General features: G+C 33.6%; 2 protein-coding genes across 2 annotated transcripts in view; one reads left to right on the top strand and one right to left on the bottom strand.

Annotated features, from left to right (window-relative positions):
* The window catches only part of Cln7 (CLN7/MFS domain-containing 8), a 64,977-nt gene extending 63,995 nt beyond the window's left edge, over positions 1–982 (bottom strand). Inside the window, exon 1 of the mRNA XM_085942226.1 lies at positions 120–982. Coding sequence (XP_085798352.1) covers positions 120–317 — 198 coding nt within the window. The 5' untranslated portion in view covers positions 318–982. The remainder of the gene's footprint in view (positions 1–119) is intronic.
* Positions 983–2,685: 1,703 nt separating this feature from the next.
* COX7B (Cytochrome c oxidase subunit 7B) lies at positions 2,686–8,424 on the top strand. The gene is made up of 3 exons (XM_085941829.1): positions 2,686–2,778; positions 7,052–7,212; positions 8,205–8,424. Exons 1-3 carry the CDS (start codon positions 2,739–2,741, stop codon positions 8,259–8,261), a joined length of 258 nt encoding a protein of 85 aa, XP_085797955.1. The 5' UTR covers positions 2,686–2,738; the 3' UTR covers positions 8,262–8,424.
* Positions 8,425–14,802: the final 6,378 nt, after the last annotated feature.

Here is a 14,802-nt window from a genome sequence, read left to right as displayed (position 1 = left end):
TAAACGTACCTAAGTATCTATTTTAATAATAAAACGAGATAATTAATAACTCTACTGACCAAAACAATAAAATAGAAAAATTGAACGATTGAAAAATGCTTATTGTTTTTATTTATTACCTTGTCCAAAAAGGGCCAGATTCCTGTTAGGACTACACTGAATCCCAAAGACATCAGGAACATGGTGAAATAAATCACATACACAGACCTCCATCGCTGTTTATATTCTTCAGGAGTTTCTAAACCATCGTCCTGTTCACTGGTTTCTTCTTGCTGTGATAAAATAGCTTTTCTTCGTTTACGTTTAATCCAATCCATCTTTGAATTTAACCGAATAAAGTATTTGGATGATTTCTATTGTCTTTTAAAATGATCTAACTCTTTTATTGATACATATCAATAATTATTATATGGGTATAATAATAATTAGCCACATTATCATTTTTAATAACACTTCTCTCAACGTTTTCACAAAAAAAACTTTCTAATTCCGATCGAATGTTAGTATTATGTGACCGATTATATTTTAATACCTTACATTTTTTTCAATGCATTCGATTTATTAACACTAAATATTGTATTGTAATAATCACAACAAATATAAACACGAATTCACCGAAAGTGAAGTCACTAATAACATCGTTTAAAATACTCATCAACACGTCTAGTAATAATAAAACACTCTCACTTTTTGACGATTGTAAACAAACAAAGAAAAATCATCTGACGTTTGAAATCCTGCTTGTTGTTTTACAAAAATAGCGGAGAAATCGTCAAAATAACGCAATATTTTGTAAGTGATTTTTTATATTTATAACTAAACTAAGCATTTGGATGTAAATTACATTGCTGCAAGGCTTGGCTCGATGTCAAGACGTTGTTATTACGAATACATATGGCATTATTATTGTCATGTCTTAAATGTGACCACGACCGTGAAAACGAGCAGCACACCCAACTAACGTGAGCGATTTTATTCGACTAAAATTTTAGATGAATTGGAAAATTGAATTGCCTGTGTTTTGTTTCTATCAGCTGTTTTGTCGTTTTATCACGACTTGTTGCGCGTACGAGTGATTAATACGATGACTGTCGTCCTTGTCTAGCATCAGTGGCGTAACAAGAAAGTACGCCAAAGGGATGGGAATAAAATAATAATTTTAAATTTAATAAATGATTGTACACAATAAAAACAGTTAACTAAATTAAAACCATGACCTATTGTGAAAATCGGTAACAGATAATAAATAGAATACCGATGGGCTATGTGTTCAATACGCTACATGTTGATGCAGGGTTTTGAATGTGTGAGTGTCCTACGAAAATGAAACACGCATTATGTACGTGCAATAGTGTGGGTAATACACCAATATTAAATCAGCGTAAATGCATAAACCGAGAGCAGTTTTCAGTATTCGACGTATAACGTTTTATTTACACGTGTTTAAATTTATTCCGTATTATTCCTTCCTCAACATCGGTTGCCTGCATCAGCTGCTTACCCGTTATGTATTTCAGTTCCCATTATTTCTGAGGTCCCTGGTGAAAATGCTTAATTTTTTTTCTGTTATGAAATAATACGGGTGAAGTCCCAAAAAATGTTAATGTTCAAGCTTGGGAAAACCTTACCTACTAACTGTCTTGTTTTGCTTGGGTTTGTTTTTTGAATTATTTTCCATTATGAAACACCGCTTATTTTACATGTTTATAATAATTTTCCGTTATAATACAATTTATTACGATCCGCGTGAAGTTTTGTGATTTAGTGTCCTTAGTGGCATTTTATTGATTTCAAACCAATTTGAATTCAAAAGTCCGACTTTCGCAATCAACACCGACGAAATATAATATATAAATATAATAAATATAAACAATATAATATTGTATGTGAAGCATCTAAGTATTATTGAATAGCAATTTCACTACATTATCATGGTTTTGGTTTAAAAAATTGGTCGGGCCACATTGAAATAATAATATGACTGGGGATTAGAGATCCTGACCGTGGGAACCTCAGAGAAGACCTATAGAGAGACCAAGAATGAGGTGTGGAGTAACTGTGAAAGAGAACTAAGGAAAGATGGGAAGACTTGGAAACTGGAGATGACTGTCGAGGGATAGGACTCAGTTGACTATAGGATGTTTGTGGAAGAGGCTAAATCTCGCACTGGAATGTAGCACTGATGAAAAAAATGAAGGTTATAAATTAATAAAATACATTACGAGCCCGGTTCAACATTTAAAAACTCATTTACCTACCATTGATCGAAAAACAAACCATATTATTAAAATATTTCTTAACACAGTAACTGGGTAAGCAATGCTATAAAATTGCCATATGTTATTGATTATAAAAATATTTCCAGAAGTTTTATGAGTAATATTACAATAATATTTCTGAAATTCATCATAAAGAGGAATATAAAATAAGAATTATTCTGCTGTTTGTCAGACTGTTTCTGCTTGCCATTGTTATTCATTTTTCCATGTCCATTATGAAAATGAAAATCTATGAAATATTTTTCACACCAAATTATTTAAAAATAATATTGAAAAGAACCAGGTTTTCTTATTTTTTTTTTTAATTTTTACATCTTTATAAAAAATGCAGTTAATTTTAGTTTATGATTTTATGGGCGAGGTTGGTAATTCTGCAGGCTCACTTTAACTTTAATAGTCTATGGTCAGTCCGAGTCTGTCGTAAAAATATTTGTTCGATTTTTCGGTGAATTATTAAAAATGCAGTCTACACGCGTTTTCAACGCTCTTTTACGGCAAGGTAACGAAATTACATTAAACAAAATACTACTTTACCACGTTGTGGTAAGTTATAGCTAATTTGTACAGAATGATTTGAAACCCTCACCTAGTAGGGCACGTATTCCTTGAAGTATTTTATTCGTTTCCTTGGATTGAATACAAAAAACATATTATATTGACAAATTAGAACAGCATTTTTCACGTATTGATAGATTAATTGATGTTAATATTTGTAAAAATCGATTCATTGGCTTTTTCAAAGTTATGTAATATACAATATAACCTAACAAATGGATCCGTCAGATTTGTCACTAAAATTTGACACACCGATTTTAAGAAACCAGTCTTGCACTTTATATTATGTAGGTATTAGACGTTTATTACTATGTAACTATTCACAGTATGGGTAATTGGTAGGCATAACAGATAAGTTTTCCAGATATTAATTTTGACAGCATAATCAATGTTGCATAATTATTTTTGTAAAAATATTTTTTCCTACTTGTTCTTCCACTCAACTCAAAAGATTAAAAGTATTAAATTTAATAGACTAAAACACTCACTTATGGGGTGTGGTTACCTGTTCACCCTATATCTTGCAAACTATAATTATCAACTAAAAGTAATAGGTATGCTTTTGTTTTATTTTATGTTCATTATTAATTATTGAATTGTAAATTAACAAACACAGAGCACACTTCTAGATAGTTACTTACAGGGTCGTGCTACGCCTAATGAGAGCCCTTGTTCAAATATAATTGTGCACCCTCAAGTTATAAAAGTGTAGTCTTCTGGTAGGGGAGTGGCTGTCCCTCAGAATACATTGTGATGTTTGAAACAATTATATCCACTATGCATTCATGTCAAAAAATTAAATAGCGAAAAAAAAAAAAAAAACCGCGAAAGTATAAAACGATTCTCGAAAGGAAATTTTCTATTATCATACACCATGTAGCCCGATGGGTATTGATCGGCCATGATACATAACATCACACGTCACGGGTCGTGTAAAAGTTAAATATCTTATATTTCAAAACATTGTCAAGCCTTTCGACCAACGTTACCTTTGTGGTGTACACGTGGGCATGCACGCGTGCAATTGTAAAAAAATTGTACTCTTGAATGTTTCCAACTTAACTCTGTTATTTACCCAACTACTTTTTATATTTATAACGGTACAAAAGATTTTCAGGTTTAATAGATTTAGGCAAAGTTGCAGCGGTTGACGATAACTATGCGATACCAGATTTTTGGTTTGCCCAGAATAAATGACGCCCTACACACACAAAATTTTGCAGATTACTCATAGACTCATTTCGCACTTGACAAATTAATGTTGTCTCGCTATTTTATTTTAGTTTTCACAGTTTTTTGCAGCATAATAATTTGACTAGTTCATTTGTCTATGCGTAAAAAATGTGAATATTTGCATATTATATTATTTGTTTTACCTAATTTTCTGTTCAGATGAGTTTATGATAATACACATAATTGAAAAATTAGGCTGACACCTTTCGAAAAATTAATAAATTTCTCAAATTTACAACAATAGTGTTCTTAAAGCGGACTATGAAAATGATGTGAAGTGTTCTTCAGTATTAGGAATCTTCCATAAAGGAACTTACACGATTTTCAGTATTTTTTAACTCCCCTCCCCATCGTCATACTCTTCACAAAATTTTCTACCCGTATCTCAATTATGTGTATCACGTGTTTACACTCCCTTCTTCACTTAAGGTAAATGTACCAATTTCCGTCACTGCTCCAATTATCGGCAATTTAAGAATAAATTCCAAAAAATAAGAATGGCAGGACTTCTATGGCTGTAAGAATGTGTTATCCGAAATCCACATTTCTTATGCGATAGAAAGAGATAAAGTTTTTGCTTCATGCTTGTAAGTACTTTCTGAAATTCGATTGTTTCCTGCCACACGTCGAGTGATTTAGATGTACTGGGATATTTGAGGCAAAAGCTTCACAAGTAAGTAAACATTTCGCATATCTAGTGTTAAGCATTTTCAAACGTTTTTTAAACTGAAGTATTAGATGTAAGGTTGTATTTTAATATTTAATTTGTTTTTTTGCCTAAAGTGTAAAATATTTTGCATGTTTTTTGGTTAGTTTATCTAAAAATCAAGTAAATTTTGCTGCCGGTAATTGGCGCCGATACGATTTGCACTTGTTCTTATTATCGGCAAAAAGCCGATAATAGGTACAAGCAAACAAACTTTTAAAAGCGCGTTATTGTTGGATAGAAATTAAATAATTTAATATTTTAAAATCTTTTTAAATTATTTAAATATTAATTAACCTCCTGGCTAACTTTCGGCACACCAAATTTATATCAGGAGAATCAGAAATAATCTTTTAAAATTGAATAATAACTTTAAAAATTCGGTGTGCCGATAATTAGCACATAATGTGCCGGTAATAAGAGATATCGATCATTATGCAAAAATATTAAATATTATTAAATTATTTTTAATTACACAAGTAGCAGAGATTTTAGGAAGAAATACTGTTCCTTCTTCATTTAAAACTTTTGAAAATAAAATATAAATTATAGTTTACTTTATAAAATACGATTACAATGTATGCCGATAATAATCACGAAGGGTGCCGATAATTGAAACATTTTTATTTTGAGGATGAAGAAGTTGTGAAAATTATACAGCCGGCAGTCATGCAATTGAAGCTGTTAAAGGAGGAATGGCCACAATGGCAGCTACCAAAAAATTCGGAGTGCCCAGATCCACAATCCAGGATAAGGTTCTAGGCAAATCATCATTCGACAAAAAGAGTGGACCACCAACAATATTTTCCACAAAAGAGCAGCAACTGATTGTTGAATGGATCACCATATGGGAAAAATTGGCTTTCCAGTAACGAAATAACCCCAACTAATAGAGAGTGTAGCTTTATTACTGAAAGAGCTACAAAAGGCAAATTGCTTCACTGGTATACCTGGAAGACATTGGTGCAAACTATTTTTGAAGAGGCATCCAACTGTAACAACAAGGGTCTCCCAACATTTTTTGATCCCATTAAAAGCTTATGGAAAACTTCGATCCTCAATTGGAAAATACAAAATAACAATTCAAAACTACTGCGAGAAGATTTTGCTCCATTACTCAAAACTTGTTTGGATCAAACAAAGAAGGATACCATCAAAAACGGATTTAAAACAGGACTATACCCTACTAAGTATATATTATATTGTAGCAAAGTATGAATGAAGAAAAATATAAATGTTACAAAGTAATTGTTGTACCTATATTTTTTAAACTTAAGTTTTAAGTTAAGTTTTTTTAACTTTATAGAAATTTCCTGTATAAGTTTAGTTGTGCCGATAATACGAACATAAGCTGCCGGAAATTAGTACCTAAATTTAATTCAGGTGCCGATAATAGGACCAATTGGCCTTATGTTGTTAAAACATAAAAAAAATAATATTAAACTTAAAATATTGTTAATATTGAACTTTTTTATTGTTAACAATATTTGTATTATACACCCACGGTGGCCGCGTGGCTTAAGCGCTGCACTATCACGCCGTGGGTCTCGGGTTCGAATCCTGGGTCTGGCAAGTAGACATATTGTTTTTCAATTTGTGTGAGTCAGGGTATGGACCTAATAGGTTGAGCAAGTGGCTGACATCCATTTCTCGTAAAAAACAAAATCTGTTAATACAACCCTCTACTCCGGGATATTTGTAAATATAAATACAAAAAAAGAAATATACAAATATATTTAAGCTGAGCCTATTATTTTAATCCCATGACCACATTTTCCTACTGGTGCCGATAATTGGTACATTTACCTTATTAAAAAATATTCGTTGAAAATTATCAATTTCAGTATAATATTCTCATGTAAAGTTGTGTTCTCAGAAAAATATGAGTTTATATTTTGTTTTTTTCGTGTCATCACATTTTCTAGAACCCGACCATGGCCATGCTTCATAACAAATCACACTTGGATCTAAGTCCTTCGATAACCATCCATGTGCTTTACAATCAGGCAACCTGTGACATACTTAATCATGCTGTAATTACACTTCTGACGCATATTAAATTTGTTAGTTGGTTTCACCATTTGGTAAAGCGCATTGGACGGAATCCAATGTATTCTGGTTTGAATCCTGCGGTGTACCGATAGATATGTTTCTGAGATATTTCAAATTACAAGTTCAATAATGAATGTCACGTTTTTAAATCATATGATTTCTTCATTGGAAAAAAAAATAGTTTAATCTCTGTGTAATTATTGTTGTTTTTGAATTATGATTTCAGTTCGCCCTTATCATGGCGGCAAAGTCCACCACATTCCTGCATCAATGAATGAGCTTCCGGTCCCCGTCGGCTCCTGGCAAGACGCATACAATGTCAAACAGAAGAAGTACAACGCTCTCTTAATCAGCGGAATTGCTTTTGCTGCTTTTACTATCTTTACTGTAAGTGGTTATTTAAATAAGACATAACTAATAATAATACTTTGGGCGGAGCCCTTCGCCAGCGTCGGTTTATTATCGGTATGGGGTGTTTATTCTGGTTAGGAGCAACGCCTTTACGAAAGAGTGGCAGTATTGATGTCAAAGAAAGCAGTCCGTTGCCTTGTGAAATGGGACTATTCGAATCCAAAGTGACCATGATGGCTCTCAGAAATATCCGGTTAACACTTAGTAGCCCGGCGAGGCCTCCAAAATGTAAATGAAGAAAAACTCCAAGGCCGCAGGATTTGGATCAACTCGAAACTGCTGTATGAGAAAGTGTCGATCATATCTTTGAGCGGCACACATCTCAGTTTGACTTCATCGAGACAGATGGGTGCATCATTGAGTTTGCTATTTTACCTTACTCGCCACCAGAATAAGTGAGAAACCAATGTGAATGTATGATGAAATGTGGGGCAGAATTGGCAAACTAGCTAGGTTGAAAGCGTTAAGAAACGAGGAGACAGGTTGTAGTCAAGTGATCTGCGCAGCTCGACAACTGCCGATTATAAACCGGCGAATTGAAGCGGCAAGGAAACTCTTCTGAATCACTTGTGAAGTCTACAACAGGTGATTACTGACTTCCGGTGCCATTCCTGGGTGTCCAAGAGTCTGTTGTAGAATGCATCGAGAATTGGTGCTGAATCGTAAATCCCCTGTTGGCTCTCTTGACATAACTGCGTGATGTTTCATCTGATGCTAAAAATACTGAGTTGCTTTTCAATTACCATTTTTGACTTACTAAATATAGATATTTCTTAACAATTTTATAGACACCTACGGGTAACACCTTCAGTTATATAGTATGGTCAACCATTTATGGGCTGTTGGTTGCCAATTAAATTAAGACTAGAAATTCTAGACTTGCTTTGAACCGCTGCTTTGTACTTAATTCTCTCCACTCATGTCTGTATTTGTGTTAATTAATACTGTTTTTTTTGTTTATTATTCAGGCTAAAGCTTCAGGACTCTTGTACTTCAACTTTTCTCCCCCGAAGACCATCGATTAGGCAGAGATTTGTTCACCGACAGGAAACCAATTAAATCATTTAATGCTTAGTGCAGTTTCCATCAAAACAATTCTGTGTTTGAAGCTTAGTTTATTGTACATTTTTTTTTCATGAAGGTACTTTGTGATTACCTGTTAATTTAATAAAGATGTTTATTTAAGAATGGTATTTATTCTTCATCCATTTCAGTGAAATACTTTCAAATGTCGCTCTCAAAATAAGTATCCTGTCATTACAAATTAGGTTGTAAACATTATTTATCTCTATTTTCCATGTCATACTTGTGGAAATCATCAAAATATCATTTGAGACAATACAGTGAGATACGCGTTACTTTATCTATAATTTGTCCTCACATGTTTTGCCCTGGTCTCCCCCTATTTATAACATATTAGACATACAGTAGGCGCTCGGTAATCCGGCACCCATATTTTTTCACCTATGCCGGATTATTGGATTTCTCTAGGAAATAATTCTATCACAGATTTGCACAGTAAAAATACACATACACAAAAAATTGGTAAGTGACGCTTTCACGCACGAGAGAAACAAACAAACACGTGTTTATTTGTCAAGGTCAGGCACTGAAATGCCGAGCGAACGGCTCTCCGCTCTGTAATCCGGCAGTTTAATGTGAAACCTGCCGGATTATAGAGCAGGAGAAATGAGTTGCAAAATGCCGGACTATTAGACGTGCCGGATTGGTGAACCCCGGATCACCGAGTATGTGTTAAAATACAATTTTATACCAATAAAAATCGGTATGCAGCAAAGATGTTGAAACCTTTTTGTGGTTTCCATATCAAAATCCCTGAAGCGAGTTTCAAATTGTCAAATTCTATGCAACAAACAATGAATGCGTTCCGAGTTAGTATGAAAATTAGTTGACAAGAGGTATGGTACCTACAGATCAATTTTCATATATTTATGACACTTATCTATGGAAGGTTTCTTCAGCATTTATGGTATGAATTTTTATGTGTGTCTGATAATATGTATGTCATGGTCCTTACAAGCGGCTCATTTTTTGTTAGTGTTCAATCGATTTTTGAAATCTAGAGTAAGTTTTGGGGCAAGGGGCTGTGTGAGATAAACACACCACAAATTTGCTATAATAGTTTTATGTCACCATTTTACTTACTATTTAACATTTGTTGCTGTGCCATGCAATTAAATGTGATATGATTGATATAATTAAATGATTATTTAAGTGTCTTCATCGTGTTGGGTCTTCAATAGGTACAATGTGTCGGTCCAGAAGTTGGCGAAGGCAGCACCATTTTCCTTGGCTTGTAGGATTTCATCAAAATTGGAATTGCAGTGTAAAAGATTATTTTATTTAGTCTTACTAATGAAAATGGTTATTTATCTAATATGACGAAGGGTTGCATGTTACTTGACTACCACAAAAGGGGGTTGTGATCGGTGCTTCATAATATGATACCAAGTACCAACAACTCAATAATTCAAGATTTATGTTAAAAAATCACTAAAAACATACGAAATACCCCTAATTTTACTTCGCAGAGCCATATGGTTCCATGGAATACCAGTTGGGGAACACTGCTGTAGAACATCACACTGCCCTTAACCTTAGCGATATGCAGGGGGCCTGACAAACATCTTGGCCTGGGGGCCCGCTTCAGGATGTGGTGGCCATGATATATGTACATATTTGAGTTGCCTGGAGTCACGACTCATATATTCCAAAAATCGAGTTTTCAGATAATCGCAAACCACCAGAGGACTGTTCTTTGTAATTAGAAGAAAAGTATTGAACTCCCTTGAATATTAATGAGTCAGTCGATTTACATAATTTTTTAAAAATTACATATAATACTCCTAAGGCATAAAGCCCATTGACGCAGCGAGTGCGGCGCTCGCGCAAAATTTCTACAAGTGGCGCGTAAATCAACAAAAATACAACGTAATCAAATACGCCAGCGCCCACTGGATTTCACGACGCATTATAGGCGCCTGCCGCATGAATCATCGTTTTTTCGCGAATCACCGCTTCTCGGCGATACGAATGAAAGAAAATACAATGGAGTCCATTCATTGAACACGGCTACCAAAATTACGCTGCTTGAGGCCTCGTCGATCGACGGGCGAAAAGCAATTATTTAATAACAGATAATCATTGTTTAATTTTATTGCGTGTCAAGTTTATCGCTGGTTGAATAATGCCGTCGTAAATATTTATTACAAGCCCCGAAATAATATAATATTTTTATTGCTTTGTTATGAGAGACGCTTTAAAAATAATTGTTTTGTACTGCTTGGGCCGCTTATTACATAGGTGAAGGGTAATGCGCGGCACGAGACGTGTGATTATGGTAATGAATAAACACTGCATACGCGGACTTCGCCCGCTCGACGCGATCTGTGTGCGCCATCGCTAAGGCTGCAGACACACAGCAGACTGAGAAATGATGACAGAACTCACATTATTCATTGAAAAAATAAATGTGAGTTATGACACCAACAGTCAACTTTGTCAACGATTTTCACATAGTTTAGGTGACTTAATAGCCAACTATTTTTCTTTATATAGATTAACGCCTTTATAATCACTTGGTATATTTAACTAAAAAATGACCAAATTGCAAAATGTGAATTATCACTAGGCGACTCATTTCATTAAAATTTTATGAAGTAGATGTGTTGCGATGGTGGATGTAATATCTGTGGTGAGTTACTATTACAAAGGTTGAGAACCCTTCAGACTACAATGTAAAAATAAGAGTTCAATTGTGTACACAGGGACATTATTCTTGGGGCTAAAACAATGGAAAAATCTTGCAGGACACAAAGGGAATAGAGATGTCCGGAAGTGGTTGGGACCGAATCAAGAAAATCTCTTTTATTGCTTTGTAACGTTTATAGCTTTTTATTAAATTATTAAAATTTTACAGCATCATATTTTTTGTATCTTTAAATTTGTTAAATAGTCTTTACAAAAGATTTCTACATTAAATTATTCATATGGTGGTTTATTTATAACATGTTCCACTATAAAAAAAGTAAAAGGCACTAATTGTTTTTTCAATAACTGCTAATATAATACATGTTGATATCTACAAAGTGATTCTTGTAATGTGCCCGCAACGTGTGCACACAATAAGCTAAAAGTATGATAAGAATAAGTTGTACCACTGGGCAATTAATAGTTACTACATAATATCATTAAATAATAACTTAGCATTAACATAATATTAAACAAAAAGGTTTATTATAATTGAGGAGCTATATTGAAAAGGGGCCTAAATAAAATTGGGGTGCTCTGCTGACTGGTGAAAACATGTATATTTTGTTACATTTTAAATGAAGAGAAAAAAACACTAAATTGGAACTGAAACGAGAAATATGAAAATTTTTGCTTAACCCTTTACTGCATGATTTTTTTTTATGAAAATTTTTATTTTTTCTTGGTGTCAAAATGCCCGACACTATGCAGTAAAGGGTTAACTTACACTGCTATTTCCTGCTGGAACCTTGATATAACAATTGAATAAGTGTATTAATTAAGGCGCTAAGTACCAAAATAATAAAAACTGACATTTTTATAGAAAAATGTTATAAATACCAACGCCAATAACTTCAACTATAGTATAAGTGCCTCATGCAAGTCAAAAAAATACAGCAAAATAATTAAACCTGTCGACGTTATAACTCCGTTGGCGTGTTTTATTTATAATGGTGTAAGTAGCACTGCAGTGGTCAACGTCATTCAATATAAAATAGCTGACGATGGTGTGTTGACACTTGCGAGTTCTTAATACCTAAAATTATAGAAGCTGCTGTGATTGCTTCACACTGTAAAATTACATTTTTCAAAAGGTCTGCTTCATGAAATTTTACTGCAATGACTCAGTATTTTGTAACTACAGGCAATACTACTTTTTGGTACTTAGAGCCTTATTTAATACACATATTCAATTGATTAATGCGGGTGACGGGGTGTCCATTAAAGCCGAAAGTCTGTTATATAAGAATACAGACAAAATCCTGTTTATTTGTGGAGTTGACATTAATGTTCGATGTCAACGCACTTGCTTGTGGCAATCCTGCTTTGAAAAAGAATTAAGTTTTATTTGCACTTTTGAAGTTGCTCTTTTTTAATAATCAACACTCTAAAATTATGAAAATGCATATAATATAGTTGAATTTCGTTATCTGGTCAATGGTCAATAAATGTTATTAGATCGTCAAGATGCGATCTTATCATTGATAACTTCTTTTTAGGGTGTGTTGTTTCTCCTTCCTAGCCATCTTTACTTCCATCTTCATTTTCCAAGATCATAATTCATCTGCTATTTCACTTTCAGTCATGATGTGATACCCAGGGTCACCTTCGTCTACTTCTAACCATTGTAAACTTATTGAATGGAGTAATAAATGCATCCATTCACTTTGAGTAAACAAATTAAGCTGCTGTGCAGCTGTGTGAATTAGCGGCCAGCGTTTGTTAGTGCTACATTCAGTCTACGAGCAAGATGGCATTATGACTCGAATTCATTGTTTACAAGTGGGGACACTTGGATTTAAACATGTATAACATTAACAGAATGTTTTAAACAATTTTCACATTTGACCAGATATTATATATATATTTTTTTTTTACGACCATGTCCGATCCTAATAGGATCATATGGGCCTCCACAGAGTAGAGGTTTGTATGGAAATGGATGTCAGCCACTTGCTCAACCTATTAGGTCCATACCCTGACTCACACTCATATTGAAAAACAATATGTGTACTTGCCAGAACCTGGGACCAACCAATAGTCTAACGCTTATGCCGCGCGGCCACCGCATATTGTCTGTTATATATTCAAAAATGTTATATTAAGGTTCTACTGTATTACCGAATCTTGGAATTTCGGAATTGAGAAATCGAGCATGATCACGGAATTGCAAACCCTAGCTGTAATAGTGTTTATAGAATACTAAACTCTATCATGTCACCAAAAATCGGTTTGATATTTTAACTACAGTTCCACTAGCAGTCAAAATATCAATATACATACTTATTTCCCTTCTAGCATCAAAATGTTCTCTAAACTAGAGTTTCACAGTTAGGCCTATCTTCCACCCAGCTTCTCAAATATATAATCCAGTGAAAATTTTTAATAGAAAACTTTCAAACAAAGGTCTATTTCTTGTTATAGAGTTGAAACTAATGAGAAACAAGAAGTATAAACAAAAGCTATAATTATATAATAAATAAATAAGAGTAAAAAAAACTTTATTATGGCTGAATGCGTCAAGCATAGGTATTCTAGGTATGTGCTTTGAGCTTTTCATTCTAATAGACATAAAAATCTTTTAAGAATTGTCAAGTTTCATTGGATTTCCATTAAAAATATATACAACAAATAGGAAAACTCATGCCTTAATTTCAGGCTGCGGCACGAAGCTGTCAATTTCGATCGTAGTGCTAGTTGTAAAATAGTAATACATACATTAATTAATTTGAACGAAACATTCAATCGAAAATCTTCATTCATTGCATTCGAAGTTGCAAGTCATAATTCAGTACTCTGGCCCGACTATAATCAGCCTTGGCCTCAATTGTCTGGGGCAGCGATGGCAAACATTTTCTGCACGAGGATCAATATTTTGTAACTCCAAATTGCAAGCCAAATTTAAATTGATATACGAAGTATATAAAAAATGTCATTATAATGTAGACATGCTTTGTTTAAAAAGGAAAATCTGCAGTTGATTATTTGATCGTAATTTTTCATTATTACTGGCCTTTAATAGCTCCGACCCACATTCATAGCACGGCGGCCAAGTACTTTACCAATCAAGCTACTGACTCAAGTACCGTCCATGCAGGTATTTCACACATCTAAGGTGTTTGACAAAATTCATCAATGAAAAATGTTACATTTTTAAATCTTGCGTAACTAAGTGTAGGAATAAAATATAATTTAATTTACTGAATTCATTTCTAAATCAACAACAATGTCAACGGACATTAACATAATTTATGAAAATTTAATACTCTAGACATGAGGGTGTTTTGAAATTGCCAGGCGGGTCACAGGTTCGCATTCGCTGATTTAGGGGTTGGGCGGGTGCAACCTTTGCCATTAAGGATGCATTTCAAGAATGGAAATATGCCTGGGATTCATGGTTACATGTCTGTTATTGATAGAATCCAGTACAATGACATTATCAACCAATGTTAGATGGTTTTATACAATTCAACTCAATTCTATAAATGACAGCTCAAAGTATTTTTTAAATGACCCATTATCTGGTATTTGTTTGGCTTTTATTAAGATTTATCCATGGTACGTTTTGAAATTATAATAGATGGAACAAAAATGTATGTTGAAACAAAACATCCCATATTATTTCATAATAATGAGTTTATTGATCAAAGGTAATTAAATATATTTGATCATCATTTACTAGATTAAAGGCAGGTATCGACATTGATCAACCACATTCTCTCATTGTCATTCTTCAACATAGACAAACATAATAAATTTGGCTGAGTACACTGAGCCGTAATTAAACAAATTAAA

The sequence above is a fragment of the Rhyacophila brunnea genome, unplaced genomic scaffold, assembly GCF_057557595.1.
Source record: "Rhyacophila brunnea isolate RB1 unplaced genomic scaffold, BYU_Rbru_1.0 scaffold_14, whole genome shotgun sequence".
Lineage (NCBI taxonomy): Eukaryota > Metazoa > Arthropoda > Insecta > Trichoptera > Rhyacophilidae > Rhyacophila > Rhyacophila brunnea.
The sequence above is the reverse complement of the archived record's forward strand: the minus strand, read 5'-3'. Positions and strand labels throughout refer to the sequence as shown.

Bases quoted from the DNA above. Each gene is read 5' to 3' on its own strand.
- COX7B (XM_085941829.1), top strand. From the start codon at position 2,739: ATGCAGTCTACACGCGTTTTCAACGCTCTTTTACGGCAAG. The intron at 2,779-7,051 runs GTAACGAAATTA...TTATGATTTCAG, and splicing joins CAACGCTCTTTTACGGCAAG to TTCGCCCTTATCATGGCGGC. The intron at 7,213-8,204 runs GTAAGTGGTTAT...TTTATTATTCAG, and splicing joins CTGCTTTTACTATCTTTACT to GCTAAAGCTTCAGGACTCTT.